We start from the raw sequence: 26,255 nt of genomic DNA on the forward strand, positions 1-26,255 counted from the left end.
AGGCAAAGGCACCCTCATTCCATGGAGAAGCCACCAAGGCAGATACTTGGCTTGGTGTTCTTCTACTTGAAAGGCTGGAGAGCTAAAATCAACATTCCCAGACTCCTCAAAGTTAGGAGCTGGAAAGCGGGCTGTGGCCCTGAGATATACTCCCGTTGGCTCTTCCTGCTGCAGGGATCCTCTCCAGCTTCCTGGTGGCAAGAAAGAGGGGCAGGGGCAACAGCTTCTTACTCTGACCCCCTAACCCTGGATCGCAGCTTTGGGTGTCCATTCTCTAGTTTCTTAAGTGCACCCAGGCTGCCGTAGCACACGTGGCTTTAGGGGGCACCGCTGAAGCCACAACACCCCTAATGGCCAGCTTCGTATTGTTAGCCTGGGAGGCCCAGCCCCGAAACCGCTCCTCTTACGAACACTTCATTCTCTGCAGAAACTGCTTGCCCTGCTAGACCCACCTAACTATGACTTTTTCTCCACCGAACTGTGACTGATAGAGCCACCTTCTTCTTGGGACGGGCCTGAAAATTCTTTAACCCCTTTGTAAGGAAATAAGAGCGTTGTTCCTTGACAATCAACATGCACATTTCGGATGAGGAAACCCAGATTCTTTGCTGATGTTACCTATGACTTCAGTTGGCTCTAACATCCTCAGTGTAGGGTAAGGTGTCATAGTTTCTGCATTTCACCTGACAGCAGAGATTTTTAAATCTCAATCGCACTTTGGGATCACCAGGTTCCCTGAAATTGCATGTCAGGTTTGGGGATGTTGGGGCACATGTATTTTCTGTGGCAGTGACTCCCTAGTTTTCAAGAGAGTCTCCAAGGGGTTTTCTGTGACCTCTAAAGGATTAAGAAGCTCTGCCTTAGAAGTACAGCAGTGGAAGGAACTGAGGTTCAAAAGTGCTAGCTTGAGCTGAAGCTCTGCTACTTAGGAAAAGAACCAAGACACTTCATCTCTCTGACATCACGTTTTCTTGCCTGTCAACTCAGCTTTGGATACCTTGCCCTGAGTCCACTTATGTAAACAAAGCCAGTGGTGAGCCCATGTCATTGGGTAAAAGTGGCTCTTACCCTAGGGCAGAAGGGCCCCAGTGTGACCCAGGCTTACCTGAAGCTTGGAAATGATTTCATTTTTGGTCACATTCACAAGATTCACGTCTTCCACTGCAAAGGCTGGGAAAGAAATGATGGAAAGAAGTCCAGCGTCAATCTCTTTAGACGTCGATGCCCGTGGCAGCATGGAGAACAGAATAGACTGAAGGAAAAGCAAGAGGAAGCTTTAATCTAGAGAAGCACTATTAGGAAGAGACATTATCTAGAGCGAGCATTCTTCGCCCCAGGGGAACATTCAAATGAGTTTGCCAATTTTGAGTCCACACTTTGTCTTTTTTTTTTAATTTTTATTTTTTAAAAGATAGATAACAAAAAACGTTACATTAAAAAATGTAAGAGATTCCCATATACCCCACTCCCTACACTCCCCACTCCTCCCGCATCGACAACTTCTTTCATTAGCGTGGCACATTCATTGCATTTGATGAGTACATTTTGGAGCATTGCTGCACCGCATGGATTATAGCTTATGTTATAGTTTACACTCTCCCCCAGTCCATTCAGTGGGTTATGGCAGGATATATAATGTCCTGCATCTGTTCCTGCAGTATCATGCAGGACAACTCCAAGTCCCGAAAATGCCCTCATATCACACCTCTTTTTCCCTCTCCCTGCCCTAAGCAACTGCCGTGGTCACTGTCTCCACAGCAATGATATAATTTCTTCCATTGTTAGAGTCACAATAATTCTATAGTAGAATACCAGTAAGTCCACTCTAATCCATATTTTATTCCTCTATCCTGAGGACCCTGGGATGGCGATGTCCACTCCCCCTCTAAATTGAGAGGGGGCTTAGATCCCACATGGCTGATGGATGGAATACTCTGGCTTTCAGCTATAGACTCTCCTGGTTCCCTGGTGTGGTGGTTGACCATCCTCACCTCCCTGTTAGCTGACCTGGCTAAGTCCAAAGAACCGGAGAGTGGGTGTTACAACTCTGCTGAGGCTCAGGGCCAGGCTGGCACATGGACAGTCCAGAGATTGAAGTCTCCTGACCATACACCAACCCCAGGGCCAACCACAGGTTCAATAAAAGTGACTGAAGAGGCAGGTGCAGAGAGGTCATATATGAGTCCAACTCCATCACACTCAGGAGCACAAATTCCAAATTTGTGGGCCCACTGACAAGGCACTGAACTCCAGAGCCATCTGTCATGACTGTAGGACATAGGTGTCTCTGTAATCCTCAGGATCACCCTACCTGGGATTTTATCTAATTTGGCTATCTCTGAGATCCTGCTGAGATGAGTGTCAGCGCGAGCCCTCTGATGACCTCCTGACTCATTTTGAAGTCTCTTAGCCAATAAACTCATTTGTCTTTACCATTTATTTCCCCCTTTTATGCAAGGTCTTTTTCTAGTTGCATCACCAGCTGGTGCTTGGTAGTAATCCCTTGGTGCCAGGGAGACTCATCCTTGGGAGTTGTGTCCCACGCTGGGGGGAAGATAATGCATTTACGTGCTGAGTTTGGCTTAGAGAGTGGCCACATTTGCGCAAATCGAGATTCTCAGGAGGTATCTCTTAGACACCCTGCAGCTCTAGGCCTAGTTGAAATTTCAAGCACACAGGCTTATAAGCATAGTCATCAGTATCAAGGGCCCATCATTGGACTATCCTTCTTTACTGGTCTTTGCCCTTGTACTTGGGAAGACTGTTGCTGCTCCACTGGGGAGTGCGACAGAGTTAACAACACAGTCCCTCGCAGGCCCAGCCAGTGATTCCTATTTCCTGGGGGAGAAGTAGGGGATCAGGGAGAGCCCATGCTGACAACTGCTGTTGCCCTTCCTTCATGCCCTCTGTTGACTTGGCCAGAACTACAGGGCTACCTGTGATAGCCGGCTAGGGTGTCTCCTGGCTGTTAAGGTGGAGAACAGAGGCCAGAGAAGAACACACCTACAGGGCCAGCCTGGAGAAATGTTTGGTTTCTGTGCCATATGACCAGTTGGATTGGGTGACCAGAAACCACTCGAAGAGTCAAATCCAGCAGAAAACCTCAGGAATGCTCAGGCCAAATGGGAAACAATGTGCTGAGTTTAGTCCGAGACAGAATGGGTAACTTAGTGGTGTCATAATACGGCCTCCATGACAAGGTGGATGGATTTAGCACTCTTAAACTAAAGGACGTTGGATCTAGAGGGAAAACTGGGGGAAGGGAAGGAAGCAAATGCTGAGCTCTAACATAAGCTTTTGAAATCCTCCACATGAGGAAGGCACTAGGGTCTCATGTCCAATTAGCATCTGAGGACTCTGAGACTCCAATAGTCTAAAGACAGGCATCTAGGACGTGACGGAGCTTGACTCTGAATTTACTTTGCTTATTACTTGAAAATAACGATTTTTACTGCCAGCCAAGAGCACTCGGGTGACATTTCATTACTAAAAGATTCATGGGAAAGAGGGTGAAGGACTGACCTGAATTAAAATGAAAAGGCAAAGAAATTCTATATCCCTAAAAATAGCAGGCTCCCCATTAAGGATGACTTACTGGGGGATAACGGAGCGAGCTGGAGAGTGGGATGAGGATGGGTGGAGCCCTTCAGTTTCAGATGGAAGTGTCATTTTCTACAGCTAACTGGCCTGCTTCTTTAACTAGTCACTCTCCCTAGGCTTCTCTGCCTAGACACATGCACTCCCACTGGAAGCTCTCACTGTGTAAGTTCTTATGCACCTGACTCCCTTTGGGCCTAGCAGAGTATGGGGCACAAAGTGGATCCTCACTCAAAAAGTTTACCGAGTCACTAGCAACCTCTGACTTACTGTCTGCTTACTGGAATCCCCTAAACTGTATCAAATCACTCTTTCTGGGATCTGCATTTCATGGAGGTTCTATTAATTGGCCACCCCTCCCACCCTATGTCTCCTCCACTCTCCATTCCGCCCAGCCCCAGCCCCTCCCAGTGAACGAGTGCTTGCCAGTCATTCAATATGGGGTGATGGGAAATAAACGTAGGGGAAACCTCATCTGTGCTCCATAAATATAAAATAGGTTTTGCTTCTAGCAAAACAAAAGTGTCTTGATTGTTGACTCTCTGTGCACAATGTCATTGCGTCTTATGTTTACATAGTACTTTCCGGCTTACAAAGTGCTCTGACAGAGGGTCTAAGTTGATTTAAATTGATTCTGGCAACCACCTGGTAAGGCAGGAGGGGAAGGTGGTAGTAGCCCCACATTATGGACAAGGAAACTGAGGCTGAAAGAAGCCAAGCATCCCCAAGCCAGGAAGGTAGGGAATCTGAACTGGAGCCCAGGTCTTCCAGGGGCTGAGCTGTTACCTGGCAGTGCTCGACCTCATCGGGCAGGACATGGATCACTGACTTGCGGCCTCCATGGGCTCCGAAGAGGTCCAGTTCATCGATGGCCTCAAGTGCTGCCTACAAGCACAGGTAAGAGTTACTTGTCCTTGCCAGGAAACATGCACACCCATATATGGCACTCCTTTGTCATCAAACGATTTAGCATACACATTTCCCAAAGAGCAGGAAATGTGTCTTTAAAATCTAGCTAAATAGTCCTATAGTCATATTTTTATCCTTGTTTTCAGTGGATCGGCACTTTCCTGCATGATGTGGCTCATTGTGGAACCAAGAAACAGAAAACAGAAAAAGATTTCCAAAAGTGTAGAATTAGAATTCTACCAAAAAGGTGACTATTAAGCAGTTCATACCACTGCATGCAAACAGCACTAGATTCGCAGTTTGCTTCTAACATTAGCATGTCTGGCACTTATGAAAGTTCATCCTTTCAGTAATAAACAAGTTTTCTATCAGTTTACCTTAACAGGGAATATGTATTGTTGTTTTAACAATTCTAGCTCTGGAGACTTCATTCCGTCCAAAAATATATTTCAGTTTTGACAGGGGGGCAGAAGAGGTCTGTTAAATGTCTACAGAAAGATTTGTAAACTGGGGGCCCTGCAAGCTTGAATCTTCCCCACAAGTGTGTTTGGTTTGGCCTTAAGAGTAGGTTAAAAATGATTTTGAATTGGAAGGCCTTTAGAGAAAGCTCCCACAGTCCTCAATACCCCCTGACATACATACATATATATATATATTTTTTTATTTTTAGGATGTACCAGGGATTGAACGTCTGGTCTTAGTCATGGGAAGCAGGTGCTCAACCACTGAGCTACATCTGCTCCCCAATGGGAGCTGGTTTTTTCATTTGCTTATTTGTTTTGGAGTTACTGGGATTGAACCTTGGACCACGTACATGGGAAGCAAGGGCTAAACCACCTGAACTTGAAAGACCCAAGTCACAAAGCAGTCATATTCTTCAGCCCTCCTTATGACCCCGAAAAGAAGACTGGACGTCGTACATCCAGCCTCTTAAACAACAGCAAGAGCTTAGACCCGTGGGTGATGACAATGGATAACAAGGCCAGAGGGCACTTATTTTCTGCCACAGGCAGATTTCACCTTTAATTTTACTTATAATTTCAGTTGGCTGGAGGAGTTGGCCACTTGAATTTGCACTGACTTGTTGCTGACATGAAAAATGTGCTAATCAGATGAAATCCCAACTCCTAATGAAGAGAACCAAATGGAAGAGAGTGAAAAAGTACAGAAGGAAGAGCAAACAGGACGACTGTCACCTTGGCCATGCCTACAGAGCTTGCATTCAATTCCGGTATGCCCTGGTTCGTCTTATCTCCACGTTCCCACATCCCATAATCCTGGAGCAGAAAAAGGCAGTAATCAGTGCAGAAGAAAGAGGCAGGATAGAAGTGCTAAGGAGAAAATGATTCCTTCGCGTAGGCGCCGGCATAATGAAACATGAGTATCTCTTCTTGAAGGCTCCCAAATCCATGGCCAAGCATATTCATACTCTGGGACTTTCTCAGTTTCAGCTCATTTGACCTCTGTGCAGAATTTTGGAAACAAAAACTCAAGTGAAACAACAATGCATTGCAAAAACGTTCTCAAATGTCTTACCCCTCAATGCTACTGATTCATAAAATACTCCAGATTCTTAGAAAACAAAATAGTTTATGTATCTTAAAAGCAAAGAAAATGCTGGCCCTCTATTAGTTAATCTCTCTGAACTTACATGAAATTGAAAGATGGAATAAAGGAACCGTAATAAATGAGTTATATAACTAGCTGAAGCCAACTAAACCATGTAAAATCACCGAGTCCCTATTTTTTGCACTACTCCTTGGGGAAAAGAAATGCTCAGCAGGGAAGTGGAGCTGAAATCAAAACTGAGGCACAAAACACTACACTTTCACGGCAATTAAAACCAATTACTATGATTTGGCTCAGAACATTCTGTCCGGGCAGAGGACTGGATACATGTGGACCTAACTTTTACAAGTCATATTTTAATTTTAAAAACACCAGCCCTTGCCACTGCTTTAAAATGTCACGACAGATGTGCACTATGCAAAGACTGCAACTCAACAAGAATGGGACCAACTGGTTCCTCCCTCCCTCCCTTCCTTCCTATTTCTCTCTCCAAGGATGAAGCTTTTCCATTTGTGAAAATTTAGACCCTGAAATATTAGACTTCTGGCTCTCCCCTGCCATGCAGGCCTTATAGCTGAGGCCCGGTCCTTTCCTTCTCTCAGGACTCCTCACATCTGGGCCTCTCCTTGCTCCAACCTTACAGCCGAGTGACTCATCCTCAAACACTGCTTTTATTGGCCCTCTCCCCTGCTTCAGTGTCTGAAAAGATAAACTGTTTATTCCCCAGGGGATCACACTCAAATCTCCCTCTTTGGGTATCCATCTGGCCTCTGCCTGCTGCCACAACACCAGGCCCACACCCCACATGCTGACTCTACTCCCTACTATTTTCTAGTACTCGACACCCACTCCAAGTCTCCTTTCCTCCACACCCCTTTCCCCAAGCACCCGCCACACACTCAGGGCCTGTTCCTGCTTCGGTGGCGAGGCTCATGCTATTCCCTCACTCAAATACCCCTTTTCCTCCTTTCTGCTCCTCGAACACCTACTCATACTCCAAGATCCAATTCAAGTCCCACTCCTCCCGGAAAGATTTCACAAGTTTGTTTAGACCAGAGTTGGTCAACCTCGACAATCCTGACATTTTGGACTAGATAATTCTGTTGTGGAGGGCTGTCCTGTGTGCCGAGGGATGCTTAGCAGCACCCCTGGCCCCTACCCACTAGAAGACAGTAGCACAGCAGCAGTTGTGACAACCAAAATTACAAATGTAGCCAGACAGGATCAAACACCCCGGGGAGGGGGAGATGGCCTCTGGTTGAAAACCACTGCTTCAGACCAGGGTTCAGCAAGCCATGGCCCACAGGCCAAATCTAGTTAGCCCCTTAATGTGTAAATAAAGTTTTATTGGAAGACTACACTCATCTGTATACCTAAGTGTCTATGGCTGCTTTCAAGTAGCTGCAACAGAGACCATATGGTCTGCAAAGTTGCAAATATTTCCTCTCTGGCCCTTTACAAAAAAGGTTTGCCAACCCCTGCGTTAGACCATAGTGGCTTTTGTTTTTTTTTAAACCAACCTCTACCCTTACTGACCTTACACTCAACTTTGCTTAGTTCAGTTGTTGTTTAGAAACGTGTCACTTCTTAGAGGAAGTGGGTTTTATACACGTTTCCACTGCATGAATGTGGCCAGGAGTCAGGGCTCTGGTGTGGGCTGGCTATGCATATGCTGACTGACACATGTGCCCCAGTCGGACCCTCCACTGTGGGCTGGCTGGGGAGATCCCCACGGCACCCCAGTTCCCACCGAAGCGCTGAGGCTTTCGGCCTCCTCAGCCTTGTTTCAGGTCGGCCAATATACATTCCACAGGACATTTTAGGGTCTTATTTTAAATAAGCCTAATGGATTCTGAGTATGTGGTGTGTTACAAAAAAAACCCAAAATAAAAAAAACCCCACCTTTATCCCAGCACAAAAAAAGTACAGTTTGTGTGCCAACCTGATTCAGTCTTATAGCCCTGATCTTGCTAATCTTCTGGAGAGCCCCAAGTAGCCTGGCCCTCAAGGAACTGATATTCATTTGTTTTGATTTTTATTTGTTTTGGGACTCCTGCAAAGCCTACCAGGGAGGGTTGATGCTTACCGCAACTTTATATGCAGCTTCTATGTAAAAAACAAGGTTCTGAACGAAGGCCACCTCATCAAGGGTGAAAATAATACGTAAGCCTAGTAAAGGGAAACAAACAATGAGATGATGAAGTTACAGTGTGAAGAGAGAGCTGCTGATTACAACTCACAAACACCACACTTGAAAATAAGTCCTTTAGATTAGGGCATCAGAAATTAAGTCTCAGGAAGAAAGGAGGAGGGAGAGATGGAGGGAAGGAGGAAGAAAGAAGGAAAGGAGGATAAAGGAAAGAAAGGAAGAGAAGGGTATGCTTTACGCGCATATGCGTATGAGTATACAGGGTTGAAAAAAGAAGGTGCGAGGCTTCCGATGCCTGCTGGGTCCGCGCAGAAAAGGTTCCAACAAAGCAAGGATTTTAGCTCAGAGGAACGGATGCCGTCCTTCTCCTTGAGTGAGCCAAAAGGTGTGCCCTCTTCCATTATGACCCATAGGGAAAGTCAAACCCCAACTTCGGGAGACAGCCCTTGACCCATGGAAAGCCAGCTCCCAGGACATGCACAGGGGCGACACTGACATGCGGCAGGAGGCAGTGACCAAGGGCACTGGGCTTTTGCTCAGTTTCTGGAAAGAATAGTCTGTTGTGGCAAATCTGTATGTTGTTAACGTATGGATTCTTGAAGCTAGCTTACAAGCCTGGTAGAGATTGCACTCTTACCCTGCTAGCAGGAGCCTAGTTCGTAAACTGTTCTGAAAACAACAGGCAGATCTGGATGAACAGCCTTGGAATCACATCTAACTATCAGAAAGAAGTAAACCGAGATGTGATCCAAGTTGGTGTTGTGGCATCAGTTGTAACGGTGGAAAAACGAATGGAAATAAAGAGTTAAAATAATTACGGTCTATCCATTGATAAAGCTACTAAAGTTATATTTATGGGAAATGCTTAAGTTACAATGCTATCCAATAAAAAGAAGATAGACATGCATCCCATATGATCTTCCCAAAAACTGCCTGGAAAATAAACACTTGGAGGAAACACATCCAAATGAAAATTGGCAAGGGGATTTTTTTCCTTCATATTTTGTTACTGATAAAAATAAATAAAAAACGGTTACAGTGAGCTCCCACTGACTTACAAAGCCGTGAGGCTACTACATACTGCTCTCAGATGGTTCTGGAGCCTCACACTTGCACGCTGAAATAACCCAGGAGCATGGGTTTATTGGCTGGTGAGAAGGAGGACTTTGAGACACAGCAACGAGGCGGCCTGACGCCTGGGGGAGCATCCACATTAGCCTCTGCTGTGGGAGAGACCACTGCGGGCACTGAGAAGGGCCGCCGCCTGGAGCTCGGAAGTGCTGAGTTCTGGAAGTTATGTTGTTAGAATGCAATTTGGGTAAACGACGGTGTGTCCAGAGGAGGGTGACCAGGATGGGGGAGAAGGACAATAAGGAAGCTTCGGGGTCAACAGAAAGCGGTCAGCAGCGTGGGCTCCACTACCCTTGCCCCCAAGTGTCATGGGAGGCTGCTGGGCACATCGCAGACAGAGACAGGGCTCCTGTCTTCACTGCCCCATCACAGAGTCAAGTGCACAGAGGATGAGAGAGCAGCCTGCGTTTCCCTTCCGTCAGCACCTTACTTGAAACACTGCTCAGTGAGCCCAGCCCCTGCCCACTACTGGATGGTCACGCCCCGTACCACAGGCTCAAATGGCCTGCCTCACCTGAGGCTGTCATCTGGGCCAGGAACAGGAGGAAGAGGGAGGTGGCATCGACCTGGAGGTGGCCCCACTGGTCGTCGCCCACCACGGTGCTGCAGGTGGCCGTGTTGTACTTGGCGTGCAGGCTGTCCTTGGTACTCTGCGTGTGCTTGAACTTCTCCACCTTATCCACCTGCGACAGGAGAGAAGGCAAGGCGGCCCCGCCCAGCTAAGGAGCCCTCCCCCAGCCGGATCTGGGCCTCTTCTCCTTTGCCCTTGGGAGCCAGAGGGACCAGGGTGGCTGAGGTTCACTAGTGAGCACCACACCGAGGCGCTGTGCTGCGGGCTTCTTCCCACCCATTCGCCAGAAAGGCCCCGGCTCAGTGGGACTTTGACAAGCTCTTCAGGGGCGAGGAGTCAAGCCAATTCCTTGTCCTCCATCACCGGCATTGACACCTGGTAGGTATTCAATGAGAGGTGGAGGGAGGGAAGGAGAGAGGAGGGGAGAAAGGAGAAAGTGAGAGGGGAGGGAGGAGATAAGCAAGTAGAGAAGGGAGGCAGGGACCTGTTTACATTTCCACTTCTGGTTTTCTTATGTTGACAGGAAAAGAGCAACTACGTCTGAAAACTAGATGGTGAGCTTAGGGTGGGGACTGCGTATTCATCTTGGAAGCTGCGCAATCAGTATATGTTCGGTGTATGGTACGTGCTCAACGAATGGTTTCATTTATGCCTCAGGAAAAGACCAGTAAACTGTAATGCCAAGTTTTAAAAACACAAACATTTCATCTCAAATGAAAACACATCCTTTTATAAACGCAGCGGAATAAGAAAAGGCTTTTGGCTTTTGAGGGAAGTGGATGTGGCTCAAGCAGTTGAGCAACCTGCCTACCACGCAGGAGGTCCCAGGTTTGGTCCCTGGTGCCTCCTAAAGAAGAAAAGCAAGACAGCAAGCTGACATGATGGACTGGTGCGGCGAACTGATGCAACAAGTTGATGCAATGAATTGAAGCAACAAGGAAGTACAACAAGCAGGGAGCAGTGGTAGCTCAAGTGACTGAGCGCTTCCCTCCCACATGGGAGGTCCCAGGTTTTGTTCCCAGTGCCTCCTAAAAAAAGATGAGCGGACACAGAGAGCATACCGCGTATGGACACAGAGAGCAGACAGCAACTGCAAACGACTGGGGGGACAGTAAATAAATAAAAATAAATCTTAAAAAAAAAAACGGGGGGGGGGGAACTTATTTTAAAAAAAAGGGCTTTTGAGGAACGACTAATAGTGTTTTGCCCATTAAGAAAAGGCGTGCTGTCCTTTTACAAAAGTAACTCTTTCAAAAAGGTTCTGAGAAAGTGTCCTTTGAGACTGTGGTTCTCAAGTACAATGAAATTATTTCAGAGAGGTTTTAAAAGAGAAATTACACAAAAATTTAAATTTCTCCTCATCCTGGGAAGAAATGTTCAAAAGCCTGGGCAAACGTTGGTTGCCAAGACTGAAATCGCAAGAATGCCGGCGCAGGGGACCTGGCAGCTCCCGCCCGCGGGTGTCCACCTACCTGTCTCATCATGCACTGGAGAAGGCCCCGCATCAGTTTCACCACGTTCTGCAGAGACAAGGTGGAGTCAGGATTAAGGCCTGTTCCGGCTCCCTGAGAACAGCCTCCTCGTCTCAGCGGGGTGTGGAGCCAAGGCGGCCTGGCAGCTCCCCTGAAAAGGCAGCTCCCTAGCAGACGCAAGCGTCTGACGGTCTCCGTTATCTCCACGTCTCTGCTCCATCACAAAGAAAGCAGCAACTTAGCTGAATGGACCAGACGGTGTCTTCACTGACATCTTGGGAAGACCATTTCTATAAGCCTGGTACTCCAGAGCTTTATGCCGCAATTCTTAGTAATTTATTTTCATTACACTAAGGATGAATTAAGTCCACCAGGCCTGCCCAGAAGTAATGAGGCTTTGCCAAAATAGCCATTTGTGACACTATTACTGGCCTGTTGAGTCATGTTCTTATGAAATACAAGGGGCAGCCAAAGTTTCTTAACAGGATAGATTACAATCAGTTACTATGATCATTATCATAAATAATAACAAAAAACCTAACTGAATCAATGAGACACCATGTCCAAGCATTGTCCAGAACACTTTACCTGGCCCATCTCTAATTCTCACAACCGCCTTATGAGGGGTACACTCTTAATACCCCACTTGCCCACTTCATGGATGAGGAACCTCAGGCTGAGAGAAGAGGAAGCAACGTTGCTAAAGGCTCAGGGCTGGCAAGGGGGGTGCAGCAAGGACATCAGCCTGAGCGGTTGGACTCCAGAGTCTGTGCTCTTGACCAATACCTCGTGCTGCCTCCCCAAGTCCTCCACAGTGCAGGCCCACTTGAAGACGGGTCTTAATACAGCCTGCTAAGACCCCTATAAAGCTACTCCACGAGGGGCTGGAGAACGGGGTATTCTGCAGGTCAAAGCAGCGTGGCTGAAAGCAGCTGCCACCCAGGGGCATGGGTGTCTCTTCTCTCTGGAAGGCACCTGGTTGGCAGGGAGGCCCCAGTGCAGGGCTGTGACAGTTAACCACCAGTGAGGAGTCCAGAACAGCTCAGCCTTGAGCTCCTTCTGCCTCTAAACCCCTAGGATTCTAGAATATAAATTCACTTTATGTCATCAAATCTTTCAGGGCAGAAAATGTTACCTCCTAACTGTAAGGTGTAAGTAACATTGTTATAATTAACATTTCCTACAGTGCCTGGCATTAACATTTGTCAGTTGACTTCCCCTCAAATAAAGACAAATTTTCCATCATGAAAATGATGAGTTATTTCCAGTGGTTGCCAACTGTATTACCGCCCGCCCAACTCAGGGGTGAGGAGCAGCTAGAAATGTGGGGGTGGAGGCATTTTTATTATTAGAGTGAAGGGCAAGAGCTGCTGGCATTTAGAGCAGGGACATTAAACTGTCCTGCAAGGCTTGCGACAGTCTCACACAATAAAGAACTGTACCGCCCAAGCCCAAGACACAAAAGGGCCCCAGCTGAGGATCACGAGTTCTTTTCCATAATCCAGGGAGGTGTTTCTTTAACACTGGTCTGTTCCTGCCTCACTATTGCCAGTCACAGAGCTGCCAAAACTAGTAAACCTTAACTAGGGCCCCAAATTTCCTCGGAGAGGAGGTGGGGCTGTGTGTGTGGCAGGCATGGCTTGGCTTGGCTTTGATCTTATGAGGTAGGTTGGGGTCCCGAAGGGGGCTGGGAAACTTGGAGGACATCTTCATCAAATTATTGTACTACCAAATGAATAGGCTCACTCACAGAAGAGTCAGTCGAGGTCTTGGAGGAGCACTCCATCCTCGCTGAATGTACTTTTTTTTCAACGACCCGTTCTGCTCTTACTTGAGGACCTGGTGATTTCATCACCTAACAGCATGTCTTATCAAATCCAAACTGTCTTTCCCTTTCTTCCGCCAACAAGCTTCCTCTCTTAGCCTCTTCACTGCTGTCAAGGGAGCTTCACCCTGTCAGTCAGAATGGCACCTCTGTAGCCAGGTCTGACTGCTATAAACAGGCACTGATTGGGCCATAAGAACCCCCCTGGACCTGATGATCTACCGGCCACGAGCACCAACAAGAGAAATCCCAGTGGGTTTCCTGCCAGGAGAACTATACTTTTATATTCCAACACTCCAACTTGGATGCTACCATTCAAAGCATTTTGAAAATATCTCCCTGGCTCAGGGGCAGATTATTTCATTACACACTCAGTGATGGCAGATCTTTGCTCTGGTGTGTATCTTGGTTTTGGATTTTGGAGACCTATAGAACAACTTCATTATGCTACATGGTTATTGAAATAGACACAATATAGGATAACACCAATTTGGTTCAAAATTAAAGAGCAATCATAAATTAGCAAGACTACTTTCCTAGAATGACTCAAACTAGAAAGGCATTTTAAAAGGAAGTTTCGAAAACGCTTTAAGCAGTGGCAACACTGTTCGGAGAAATATTACCTTTTGATGTGACAACTCTGAAGAGTACACACTTTGGAATGTGTAGCTCTGGTGTGCTTTTTAAAAACAATCAAATTTATAAACGAATAACAATTAGTTGATAATGACACTGTGTGTGTATGGTTGATAAATGCGTGTGAGGGGAATGTAGATAGTTAGGCAAATTGATGCTTTGTGGTCAGAAGTTTGGATGTTTATTTTCCTCTTCAGTGTGACTTTTGTCATGGTTGTTTTATGGAGATAAAAGTCTAGGAGAAAAAGATGAATGAAAGGGTGAGAACACCGAAACGCCGCCCTAAAATATGCTACAGCAGAAATGGAGGAAGCGCCTTCACCAAATTTCTGCCAGCTGCTTCCCTATAGATTTTCAGCTCAAGGGCAAGGTGTGAGCAGCCGAGACGTGGCCGTCAGCCCATACCTGCTCCAGCTCATAGGCCTTGGCCTTGTCCTCATCGCGGTCAGCATTCTTGCGGTAGGCCATGCCCAGGCCCCACACGGCCAGGATGCTGTAGATGTTGTCTCGCACCCAGGCATCCTTCTGCTCATGACTGGCGGACAGCAGCCCCGTGACCGGGTTCTGTTAGAGGAGAGACACAAGATGACTCCTTTTGCCCTGCTTCGAAGAGCTCTTGAGCAATGAAAGCCCTCGGGGGACAAAAAGACTGCCCAAGGGAGGAACAAAGAGACTGCAGCACCAGTCCTTGCTCGGCCACTAACAGCGGGATCATGGGAGAATCACGTCCACTCCCTGGGCCTCAGCTCCCTCACCTGTATAACAAGGACATTAGACTAGAAAATCTCTAAGGAATCGTCTCTGAAGTTCTCATTCTTTTAATTTCAGATCAAACCACACAGTTTTAAGAGACGGAACAGAAGAAAAAGCAAACAGAAAGGGCCAGCAAGGCTTTATTACAAATCCCAGCATCACGGGCTTTACATCTTCTTGGGACTCATGCGTCCACACCACTTAGTAAAGCATCAAATCTGGGAGCAAGAGACCCAGCTCCCACCCGCCACCCTCACCACCTCACTCTACCTCTGTGTGCCTGGGACAGCCACCTAGCTGACCTGAGCCTCAGCTGCGTCATCTGTAAACCAGACACTTTATGTGCCTCAAAACAAGGCTTTGAGCAAGAGGACATGTGGCAGTCGTACTTAGGTATGATATTTAAAAGGGCCGCTGAGTCACTAAAAAGCCAAAAACTTGTATGCAAATGTTCAGAGTAGCACTATTCATAATAGCCACAAAGTGGAAACAGTACGAATGTCCACCAACTGATGAATGGAGAAGCAAAGTATGGTCTATCCACACAGTGGAATACTACTCAGCCATAAAAAGGAATGAAATCCTGATACATGCCACCACACAGATGGACCTTGAAAACATGGTGCCAAGTGAAAGAAGCCAGACACAAAAGGCCACAGATAGTACGATTCCATTTACATGAAATTCCAGAAAAGGAAAAGTCCATACAGACAGAAAGTTTGTTGGTGGTTGCCAGGCGCTGGAGGGGAGGGGTATGGGTTGGGAAGACTGGGGAGTGACAGCTAATGAGTATGGGCTTTCTTCTGAGGGTGAGAAAAATGTTTCTAAAATTGACTGTGGTGGTGGTTGCACAACTGTGTGAATAAGCTAAAAGCCACAGAATTGTACATTTAAATAGGTGAATTGTACAGTATGTAAATTACATCTCAATAAAGCTGCCATTAAAACTGTGACTAGGGAAGCAGACTTGGCTTAATGGATAGAGTGTCCATCTACCACGTGGGAGGTCCGCGGTTCAAACCCCGGGCCTCCTTGACCCGTGTGCAGCTGGCCCATGTGCAGGACTTGGCTCAATGGATAGAGTGTCTGCCTACCACATGGGAGGTCCAGGGTTCAAACCCAGGGCCTCCTGACCTGTGTGGTGAGCTGGTGTGGTGGCAGTGCTGATGTATGCAAGGAGTGCCCTGCCACGCAAGGGTGTCCTCTGTGTAGGGGAGCCCCACACGCAAGGAGTGTGCCCCATAAGGAGAGCCGCCCCACAGGAAAGAAAGTGCAGCCTGCCCAGGAATGGTGCCGCACACACGGAGAACTGACACTGCAAGATGACACAACAAAAAGAGACACGGATTCCTGGTGCCACTGACAAGAATAGAAATGGACACAGAAAAACACACAGTGAACAGACACAGAGAGCAGACAACTGGGGGGGTGGGGGTAAGAGGAGAGAAATAAATAAAAATAAATCTTAAAAAAAAAAAACTGTGACTAGAGGGAGCGAATGTGGCTCAAGCAGTTGAGCGCTTGCCTCCCACATGGGAGGTCCTGGGTTTGGGTGCCAGTGTCTCTGAAAAACAAAAAAACAAACAACAAGCAAACAAAGAAAAAAACAACTCTGGGGGAAGCAGCTGTGGCTCAATCAGTTGGGCTCCCGTGTACCACATGGGAGGCCCTGGGTTTGTGTCCTGGGGCCTCCTTGTGAAGGGAGGCTCGCCCACATGCTGTGGAGAGCCGCCAGCCCAGGTGCTATAGAGAGCTAGATCAGCAGGCTGACACAACAAAAAGGGAGACAAGTAAAAACACAGAAGAGTGGGCAGCGAAAGGACACAGAGAGCAGACAGCAAGCAAGCCGCAAGGGGGGAGGAATTAAAAAAATCTAAAAAAACAAAACAAAACCAACTCAGGGGATCCGATGTGGCTCAGTGGTTGAGTGCTGGCTTCCCACATACAGGTTCAATCCCTGATCCTGGTACCTCAAAAACAAAACAAAACAAAAACTGTGACTAGAAATAAAATGTATAAAAGTAAAGATAAAGCCTCTGCTGATGTCTCCTGAAAATGTGCAGAGAAATACGTATCATAAGTTAGAATCTTGCCATTTAAAAAAGTATTACTCAAATTGGTACCACATTATTTACAAGAGGGCTCATGAAAAAGACTCTCTGGGGTACTGTGACAGTGATACTGTCAAGATTATTATGTGGAAACCACTGGCATAGATTTGAATGGTCCTATGTAAGAAACTACATAGGGACTGTCTCCTTTAACTAATCTAGCCTCTACAAAAACATCTAAAACTCAACTGATACTGACCTCAGGGACAACAGCTTTCAGTGTATTGACATAGTTCTACAGTCAACAATGAAGAATCAACATTAAAGTCAACCAGAATTGAAGTCAAGCCTAGGAATGGCTGAGCAAAGTCGTAAGTCTCACTCGAAAAGTGAACTATTGGTTTTCCTTTTAAAAATCACTATTTAACCAGCAATGTACATCATAAGCATCGTTACCTGTTCTGAGGCCTGTTGGGTAACCTTGGGACAGGAAATCATCAGGACATCCAGAGTAAGTATTCAAAGCCCCTTCCTGCCGTTCCCATCGACTGCGAGTCCGCTGAGACAAATAGCCTTCCAGTGACACAGCAGTGACTGCTCACACACAGTGCCAAGTGTGGTTTGGATTAAGAAATGGCACTGTCACGTTACCTGAAAGTCACCTACTATTATTTTTCTTTACCTTGGGCTTAACCAGTGCAGTGCATTTGTTCATCTCCACCCAAAGAGAGACTGCCCGTCGCCTCCTTCCACCGCCGAGCAGCAGGCCGCAGCTGCCGCAGCACCTGCACGCGCACGCGCTCAGGTTTGTGAGCCACCGCGCCCAGGTGAGTCTCTTTACAGCTCTGGGGTCTTCCTAAGAGTAGGTGTGTAAATGGAAGGAGGAACACAAGGCCGCCACACCTGGTGCAAGAACAGGGGCGAGCTGCAGACATCGGGTGGAGGGTGGGGAGATTTGTACAGGCTAATAAGCCTGTGGCTCCAGACATGATCATTTGAACAGATGCTGCTTCCCAATATTTAGAAAACGTTATTTTATTACATTTACACCCACACTCAGCATTGTACAAATCTATACATGTAATCATATCGCTACATCTTTTCCAGCTGTCTTTTTCTTCTTCTCTTGGCTTGGCTCCCTCCTCCCCTCACATTAACAGCCCCGTAAGCATAGAGTCCGCGTAACAACCTTATACATATTCTTCCATGTGTTGTTTCTGAGTGTGCGTGTCTATGCTCAGATGTAAGTGCCTGTTAACACAGAGGGTTTTTTGGGGGGCGGGGCCTTGTTTTTAAAGAATGGGACCTATCATAGGATCATATGACACACACTGTTGTACCCTGCATTTCTCATTTAACAAACCCTGAGGAGTTCCCACCAAATCATCCAATATAACTCAAATTCATGCTTTTTACCCGCTGCCTAATATATACGGCAGTTATGCATAATAATGCAGCCAGTCTTTTACCCTTATTGGTAATGGTGGGTGCTTATTTGTTTTCCAGGGTCTTTTTTTTGTTTGTGTGTGGGTGTGTGTGTGCACGACTACAAAAATGATCCTTATAATGTATGTTCTTTGGAACATATGTTTTCTTTCTATGGAACAGATTCCCAAGATTGGGACTGCTGGGAAGCAGATTTGGTTCAACTGACAGAGCACCCACTTACCGTATGGGAGGTCCAGGGTTCAAACCCAGGGCCTCCTGACCCGTGTCGTGAGCTGGCCCACGTGCAGTGCTGCCACACACAAGGAGTGCACCCCTCAAGAAGAGCCACCCCGAGTGAAAAAAGTGCAGCCTGCCCAGGAGTGGCACCGCACACATGGAGAGCTGATGCAGCAAGATGACACAACAAAAAGAGACACAGATTCCTGATACCACTGACAAGAATGAAAGTGGACACAGAGAGCAGAGAACAAGGTGGGGGGGAGGGGAAGGGGAGAGAAATAAATAAAAAATAGATCTTAAAAAAAAAAAGATGTTTTTAAGGAAAAAAAAGAGATTGGGACTGCTGAGGTTTTAATAAGTATTCCTCACCCCTGCCAGTAAAAGTTATCTCTTTTTAATTATTTGTTAGTCTGATGGGTATAAAGTGACATCACTACTTTTATTTTTTTAATTTGCAATTCCCTGAGTACTAGTGAATGCTAGCATCTTTTCATTCACACACATACACACACATATACATACATACATAAATTAATTTATTGGGGAGGATTGAATTTGCTCTTCTGTGAGTTAAGTCCAACCTCAAGGTGTCAGCAAGGGTGTGTAGCATTCTGGTGAAGGCTTTGCTGCAATCCTTGGGACTCCTTGTGAGCTCACTCATTTTTGGCTATTTTTAGCCAGGTACTATTTCACTATTTCTACCTAGAGGGAAAGAACTTTCCATGTAAGTCTTACCAAAGTAATTTGCTGAGGGTCACTGCTGGTATGTGGTAGCACTTTGGAAATGGGCAGTCTGATTCCAGAGCCTGTTCAGAGCTCTAGCACATACCAGCTGTGACCTTCAACGCGTTATTCCAGTGTCTTCACCTGCAATCATGGGGAAAATAACCTACACCTCACAGGGCTGTTGGTGAAGATGAAATGAGTCTGTTAACACAAAATATTTTGGACAGTGTCTGGCATAAATAAGTGCTCAACCATTAACTATATTTAATGTTACTGACCTATTTGAATAGTTTCCCCTGCCATTTTCTTCACATAAATACGTAATTTCAGGAAATCAGATGAAGAAAGGTGGTTTTAGGGGAAGAATCTGCAAGTTAGCTCAATGTAATCAGCATTTTTATTAGGGGGGGAAAAAGCATTGTCTGGGTGTGAGCCTTTTATTTTTACAGTAAATATTGTTGGTGGTAAGCATTTGATCCCAGTGAGATTTCTGAACAAAAAACCCGGCAACTCTGTACCCTCTCCCCACCCAGGTCTTAGCCCTTCCCCTTCTTCAGCCCTGAACTGAGCTCACTCATTTAGGTCTCTGTTTTATTTTACTCAATTCTTGGTGCACTATGCCTGAAAAAAAATTACTAAAGTAATATCAGCGCCAAATTCTGTAATAATATCAATTGGGCCCCTCAACAAAGATTTCCTGAGGCATGACCTGGCATGGGGCGTGAAGGAGGAGGAGGCAGGTCTCAATAGGTGGCTTCTCTGAGGACACCTGAGAATAGTAAGCAGTAGGTATCTCAACACAGTGAGAGAGGAGGCAGCATGGGCTGTGCTGAGTCTCGGCACCCCTCCTGCAGGGCGACCTGACAGTGACACTCCGTGAGGAGAGGGGTGAGACAGATGGGCCTCATATACGTTACATTTCCATTCAGGGCAAGGGGCCAACAACAGAGCAGTCTGTCTTTTAACTCCAGCCATTGGTTTCCCCTCTTACTTTCTCCACCTCTTCTCATGGTCTAATCCAGGGAAAGGAGCCCTGTAGGCTCCTGTTTATGAGAAAAAAAAAGGCCCAGAATGGACTGGGTCTCGGGCTCGGCCCCTAAGCTGTGGTGACAAACAACCCCACCATCTCAGTGCCTTATAACGACAAGTGTTTACTTCTCACTCATGCCTCCTGTCCATTCCTGATCAGCTGGGGTTCTGCTCTACCTTATCGTCCCTCGAGCTACCAGGCTACGAGAGCTGCTTCTGCCCAGAACACTGCTGTTCTCCTGGCAGCAGAGAAGAGACGGCGAACCAGGAGCTGGCTCTGACAGTCGCAGCTCAGACCTGACCAGGTACCTCTTCCTCCCTCACTGCATCGGCCAAAGCTAGTCACATGGCCATTGCCAAGTTCAAAGAGGTTGGAGTGCATACAGGGATGGGAAGCAAATAATTGTGAACAATAATATATGCTACCACAGTGACCTCACCTGCCAGCTGCAGGGGGCTGAGACCAACTAGACTAGACATGATTAGAGATTTAGATGGACCATTGGCCTTTTTTTTCCTTTTCTTATTAAGAAGAATTAAAGTAATAAATTAAAATTCCTACTCTTTGGAGTAATCATGTAGATTGAGGGAAAAGGAATTGGGATATTAATAACAGCCAGAGTAGACTTCACAGCAAAGAAAATTATCAGATAAAGAGGGATACTACAAAATAATAAAAGGGTCAATTCACCACAAAGGCAAAACAATTCCAAATGTGTGTGCACCTAGCAACAGGTGAAGGGATAACCACATAGATGGATGGAACAGAAGAGAGAGTCTGAAAATACATCCACACACAAATACGGAAAACTGGACTTTTTTTTTAAGGGACTGTAGTGTTTGTAGTTCTTTTTAAAGAAAAAATAACAAGGCTCTTCTTTCTGTTAATAAAACAAAAATTATTTTGCATTTACATGGCACTTTTTAGTTTTCAAAGGATTTTCATTTTTCAAATCATTTACTTACTAGCTCTCAGTTTCACTTGGGTTATCTCATCTTCAAAATGGAGGCAGAAAGAACATGCCCTGCTAACTTCACTTTACAGAGAATATCTCTTTACTCCTTTACCTTATAGTAACAAGGTACACAGAAGTGCCGAAGGATACTGACACAAAATTTGGTACAACAGCATCTGATAGTAAGGTACCACAAAATCAAATACAGAGTTCTATGAGTGAGAAAGGCATATGCCCATAAGACAATGATGAGTAAATAGCATCTGGGAATGAGAATGCAAATGAACTATAGCACGGCAAATTGATTTTTTTAAAAAAAGATTTGTTTTATTTATTTCTCTCTCCTTCCCCCTCCCCCCCGGTTGTCTGTTCTCTGTGTCTATCTGCTGCGTCTTCTTTGTCCACTTCTGTTGTCATCAGCGACACGGGAATCTGTGTTTCTTTTTGTTGTGTATCTTTTGTCAGCTCTCCGTGTGGGCGGCACTGTTCCTGGGCAGGCTGCACTTTCTTTTGCGTTGGGCGGCTCTCCTTACGGGGTGCACTCCTTGCGCATGGGGCTCCCCTACGTGGGGGACACCCCTGCGTGGCACGGCACTCCTTGTGCACATCAGCACTGTGTGTGGGCCAGCTCCACACAGGTCAAGGAGGCCCGGGGTTTGAACCGTGGACCTCCCTGTGGTAGACGGACGCTCTAACCACTGGGCCAAGTCTGCTTCCCGGCAAATTGATTTTTAACAAAGGTCTGAAGATGATCCAAGAAAGAAAGGTCAGCTTTTTTTTTTTTTTTTACAAATGTTGTTAGAACAACTGGACAACATCCATATGCAAGAAAATGAGACAGTCTAAATCCCACACATCTAACGAAAGTTAACTTGAAAGGGATTGTAGATCTAAATGTAAAGCATAAACAGAAAGAGCAGCAGGTAACTGCAGAGGAATCCTGAACACCAATAGGAAGACAGATCCTGAGTCAACCAATAGGGTAAGAGAGTTTTCAACCAATAGAATCCACTGCTTTAATTAATAGCCAGCCAATCAGCACCTCTTATAGTCAGCCAATCAGCATCTCCCAGTTAGGATACCCTGTTTACATAATATGCTAATCTGGTTTTCAAACCCTAATCAATGCCCTTGCTCAGAACCAGTGATTGACCAATCAGAACATCACAACTGGGGCTACACCTCCCCATGGGTGGTCACACAGCTAGACTATATAAACAGTGGCTACGAAGGGCTGAGCTCCATTCCATCTTCACCCTGGCTGGAGGAACATTGAGCTGTTGAGCTGAGAATGTCAAGCTACTGAACCAAGTCAAGCTGCTGAGCTGAGCTGCGAGTGCCAGGCCAAGCTGCGAGTGCCAAGCAGAGCTGTGAATGCCGATCCGCGAACGCTGAGCTGAGCTGCGAACGCCAAGCCGTGCACTTCCACCACTACCTTGACCAGGCTTGTGCCTTGGCCTGGACTTCAGCTGTAACACTAAAGGTGCTTCCATGGGCACCTTGGCCAGGCTTGGCCTTGGCCCGGACTTGAGCTGTGACACTAAAGGTGCTTCCACTGGCACCTCGGCCAGGCTTGTGCTTCAGCTAGGCTTGTGCAGCAACACCAGGGGGCATTTCCATCATTTCCCTGACCAAGTTTTAAGTTTAATACTGAGCTATGATTAAATAAAGTTTGATTGTACTGAGGTCATGTTTCTTCATTCTGAAGTCATCTGAACCAGAGAATAAAAGTGGCCCATTTAAAAGCTGGTTAATGGGAAACAGATGTGGCTCAACCAACTGGGCTCCCATCTACCATATAGGAGGTCCAGGGTTCGATGTCTAGGGCCTCCTGGTGAGGGCGAGCTGGGCCATGCGGCAAGCTGGCCCATGTGGAGTGTTGCCCTGTGAGGAGTGCCACCCTGTGTGGTAATGCCGCCCAGTGCGGGAAAGCTGCTCCAAGCAGAAGTGCCAGCCGATGCAGAGAGCTGGCACAGCAAGATGATACAACAAGAGACACAGGAGAGAAAATAAGATGTAGCAGAATAGGGAGTTGAGGGTGGTGCAAGAGAGTAATTGTCTCTCCCACTCTGGAAGGTCCCAAGATCAGTTCACAGAGCCGCCTAATGAGAATACAAGCAGACACAGAAGAACACAGTGAATGGACACAGCAGACAATGGGGGGAATGGGGTGCAGGGGAATAAATAAAATAAATCTTTTTAAAAAATATGGAGAGCTACTTCACCAAAGAGTGACATTCAACTTCATTAGCCATTAGGGAAATGCAAATTAAAACTATGATAACACGCCAGTATAAACCTATTAGAAAGGCTAAAAATTAAAAAATACAGCCAATACTAAGTGCTGACAAGGAAGTGGAGTCACTGGAACTCTTACATTGTAGGAAAGAATGAGAAATGATGCTGTCACCCTGGAAAACAATTGAGCAGTTTCACCTCTACATGAATATTTATAGCAGCTCTATTCATAATTTCCCCAAACTGGAAACAACCCAGTTTTTGTTGTTTGGATGAATGAACATACTGTGGTATCTCCATATAATTGAAATTGAACGCTATTCAGCAATAAAAAAGAATTAGCTATTAACACACACGATGACTTGGATGAATTTCAAAGATATTGGCTTTAGCTAAGTGAAAGAAGCCAGGTTCAAAAGATTATATAATGTATGATTCCACTTATAGGACATTCTTGAAAAGACAAAACTATAGTGATAGAGAACAGATCAGTGTTTAGCAGGGGTTAGGAAGCATAGGAAATGACTTATTTGTAGCCTTGGATTTGAGAGAGGGGTGACAGCAAAAAGTAACCTCACAGGACGGGGGAAAGCTTAAGGAGGCAGAAGTTGCTTTAGGTGAGGCGAGTCAATTGCAGTAGGGGTGGGGATATAGGGTGATAACAGAAGACAGGCTACGTGACTCCCTAGGGTGGCATGTGTGTAGTTTAAAAACACGTACTCAGTATTATAACTATACTTAGAAAATAGGGAAAAAAGTTAAAGTCTTCATCACAGGTGTTCTAGAAATGATACTTACACAATCTTCTTGGCTAGCAGTAATACAATGATCATTTTCAAACCAGGCAGGGGACAGGGCAGATTTTAACAACCAAACAGCACAGAGATGTTGAAACGGTGATATACACTGCCCCATAGGAAGTGTGTGCATGGGAGGTGGGCAGGTAGGTGAGGGCTGCAAAGTGGATGCTGAGCCAAGATCAAAAGAACAGGATACTTATGGACTTGGGCAATAGATAGAAACAAACTAGATAGAATTGAACAAGAATTTATTTATGGGGCTCATGTGTTTAATGAATGTTTGCCAAACTAATATTATTAGCCATCACTCCCACATCTGGGTGCACTCAGATCCCTTTACACATTCCCTTCCACCTCCTGGTGGTCCTCTTCTATCTTTCCAAATCACCCCAGTTCCCCGAGCAGCCACTCTGGGACCCAGCCCCATCTTGCCCCAACACTTAGGTACAAGAAGATTCAACTGTACAACACTGACTGCAAGTTTTAGGAGCGGCTGCCAAAAAACCAATGCTGCGTTAATGTGGGTGGGGTGGGGTGCTGCGGTATCAGAGTGAAGGATCAGAGTCCCATGGAACTGCCAGCCTGGCAATGTATATCTGGAGTATTTTGTCACCGCTGAACACCAAGTTTTAAAAGCAACATTCACTAGTTGCAGCATACCCAGAGGAGAGTGATCAGGGCAACGAAGAGGCTAAAAGCCATGTCTCATGGGAACTGGGGACAAAAACAGGTGTGTAGAGGAGGCTTATGAGAGAGCAAGTTAGCATCTTCAAAGAGCTGAAAGGTTGTCCTCTGAAAGAGGGACTGCTTTTTTTCTGTTACTCCTCAAGAAAGAAGTAAACCGAAGTCAGATTTCAACTGAATGTAAGAATTTCCTAACAGCTGGAACTGTTCAGGCGCAACAGGTGGGACTGTACTGTAGGTATGAGGTCCCAGGCTCGGGTTTCATTTTGGCAGCAGGTCTGGGTAGAGTCTGGCTAGGACTCTGAATTCCAAACCACACCACAGAGGGTCAAGGGCATGGCTTCTGCTCAGTGTAAAGACACACCTGGGTTCAAATCTCTGCTCTGCCAGTTAGTAGCTAAGTGATCTCGGGCAAATTGCTTATCTGCTCTGGCCCTGGGTTTCCTTTTCTTTTGAAAGGACGGTTGAGGCAGATGGACACTGTCCCACTGGGCTTTGCATGTCATCCTCCCCCTGATGGAAATGCCTGAAGGGATTCATGCCTTCTGGCAATGGCTTATCATTTCCTTGCTCTGACACAGCAGTTTCGAGGGGCTGACCCCTCACTGATTGTCCCAGATCCTTGACCCCGGCTGCAGGGAAGGGCATGTGACCTGGGCCTGGCCAATCTGGGCACCATTCAGGGATGGGCACACGACCCAAACTGGACAGAGAGCCATTCTTAATCAGGACTTTCACTGGAGCTACAATAAAAGACTGCTTTCTGTGGAGGTCACTGCTCTGGAAAAATGTGACCTGGAGCGGCCAAGGGGCCACCTCTGTCACCAAAGGGGATGAGGCTGCCAGAGAAGAAAGCCCACTCAGAGTCAAACAAGCCCAAATGATGTAAAGCGACATCCTTGCTCATTTGAGCTCCTGAATCCAACTATGCCTGCGTATAGAACAAGCCCCTAGACTTTGCAGTTATTTAAGCAAAAAATTCTCTTTCGTGCTTAAAGGCTGTTTTGAGCTGAGTTCCTGTCCTTTGCAACTGAAAGAATCCTGACAAATACAATTATGAATGTCTGTGTGCTCATGGTGAACAAGACACTATAAAAAGAGTCATTTGATGCTATTAAAGGCATGCAAGACTAAGGCAATATTAAAATTCCCTCTTCCCCTACCTCAGTCCCACAAGACAAGTGAAACAGCTCCTTTCTGATCTCCCACCTCAAGTAAGTTTTCCCAATGTATCTTCCACAAAAGATGGTCACAGAAAGACCTAGAATTTCACCGCTTCACTGCCCTGCTCAGCATTCTCCAAGGCCTGTGAGATGCTCTAACTCCCTTACATGGCCACACAAGGCCCGTCAAGTGCTGGCCCTTCTTCCCACATGCAGCCCGATCACCTGACACTCCCTCCTCAGCACACGCCCGGCACCCCCCACCCTGCCCACGCTCTGCTTTCACGTTTCTGGGACTGCCCACGCATGCTGCCCTCTCCCTCTGCCT

General features: G+C 46.3%; 1 protein-coding gene across 2 annotated transcripts in view; it reads right to left on the reverse strand.

The window, feature by feature from the left end:
- The window catches only part of PHKA2 (phosphorylase kinase regulatory subunit alpha 2), a 78,698-nt gene that overhangs the window by 35,387 nt on the left and 17,056 nt on the right, over positions 1 to 26,255 (reverse strand). For both annotated transcript variants that reach the window (XM_004450326.5, XM_012522125.4), the window contains 7 exons: positions 14,265 to 14,423; positions 11,399 to 11,446; positions 9,870 to 10,038; positions 8,162 to 8,244; positions 5,703 to 5,783; positions 4,384 to 4,482; positions 1,106 to 1,252 (listed from right to left, as the gene is read on the reverse strand). In XM_004450326.5, coding sequence (XP_004450383.2) covers positions 1,106 to 1,252; positions 4,384 to 4,482; positions 5,703 to 5,783; positions 8,162 to 8,244; positions 9,870 to 10,038; positions 11,399 to 11,446; positions 14,265 to 14,327 — 690 coding nt within the window. In that variant the 5' untranslated portion in view covers positions 14,328 to 14,423. The remainder of the gene's footprint in view (positions 1 to 1,105; positions 1,253 to 4,383; positions 4,483 to 5,702; positions 5,784 to 8,161; positions 8,245 to 9,869; positions 10,039 to 11,398; positions 11,447 to 14,264; positions 14,424 to 26,255) is intronic.

Source organism: Dasypus novemcinctus, chromosome X, assembly GCF_030445035.2.
Source record: "Dasypus novemcinctus isolate mDasNov1 chromosome X, mDasNov1.1.hap2, whole genome shotgun sequence".
Classification (NCBI taxonomy): domain Eukaryota; kingdom Metazoa; phylum Chordata; class Mammalia; order Cingulata; family Dasypodidae; genus Dasypus; species Dasypus novemcinctus.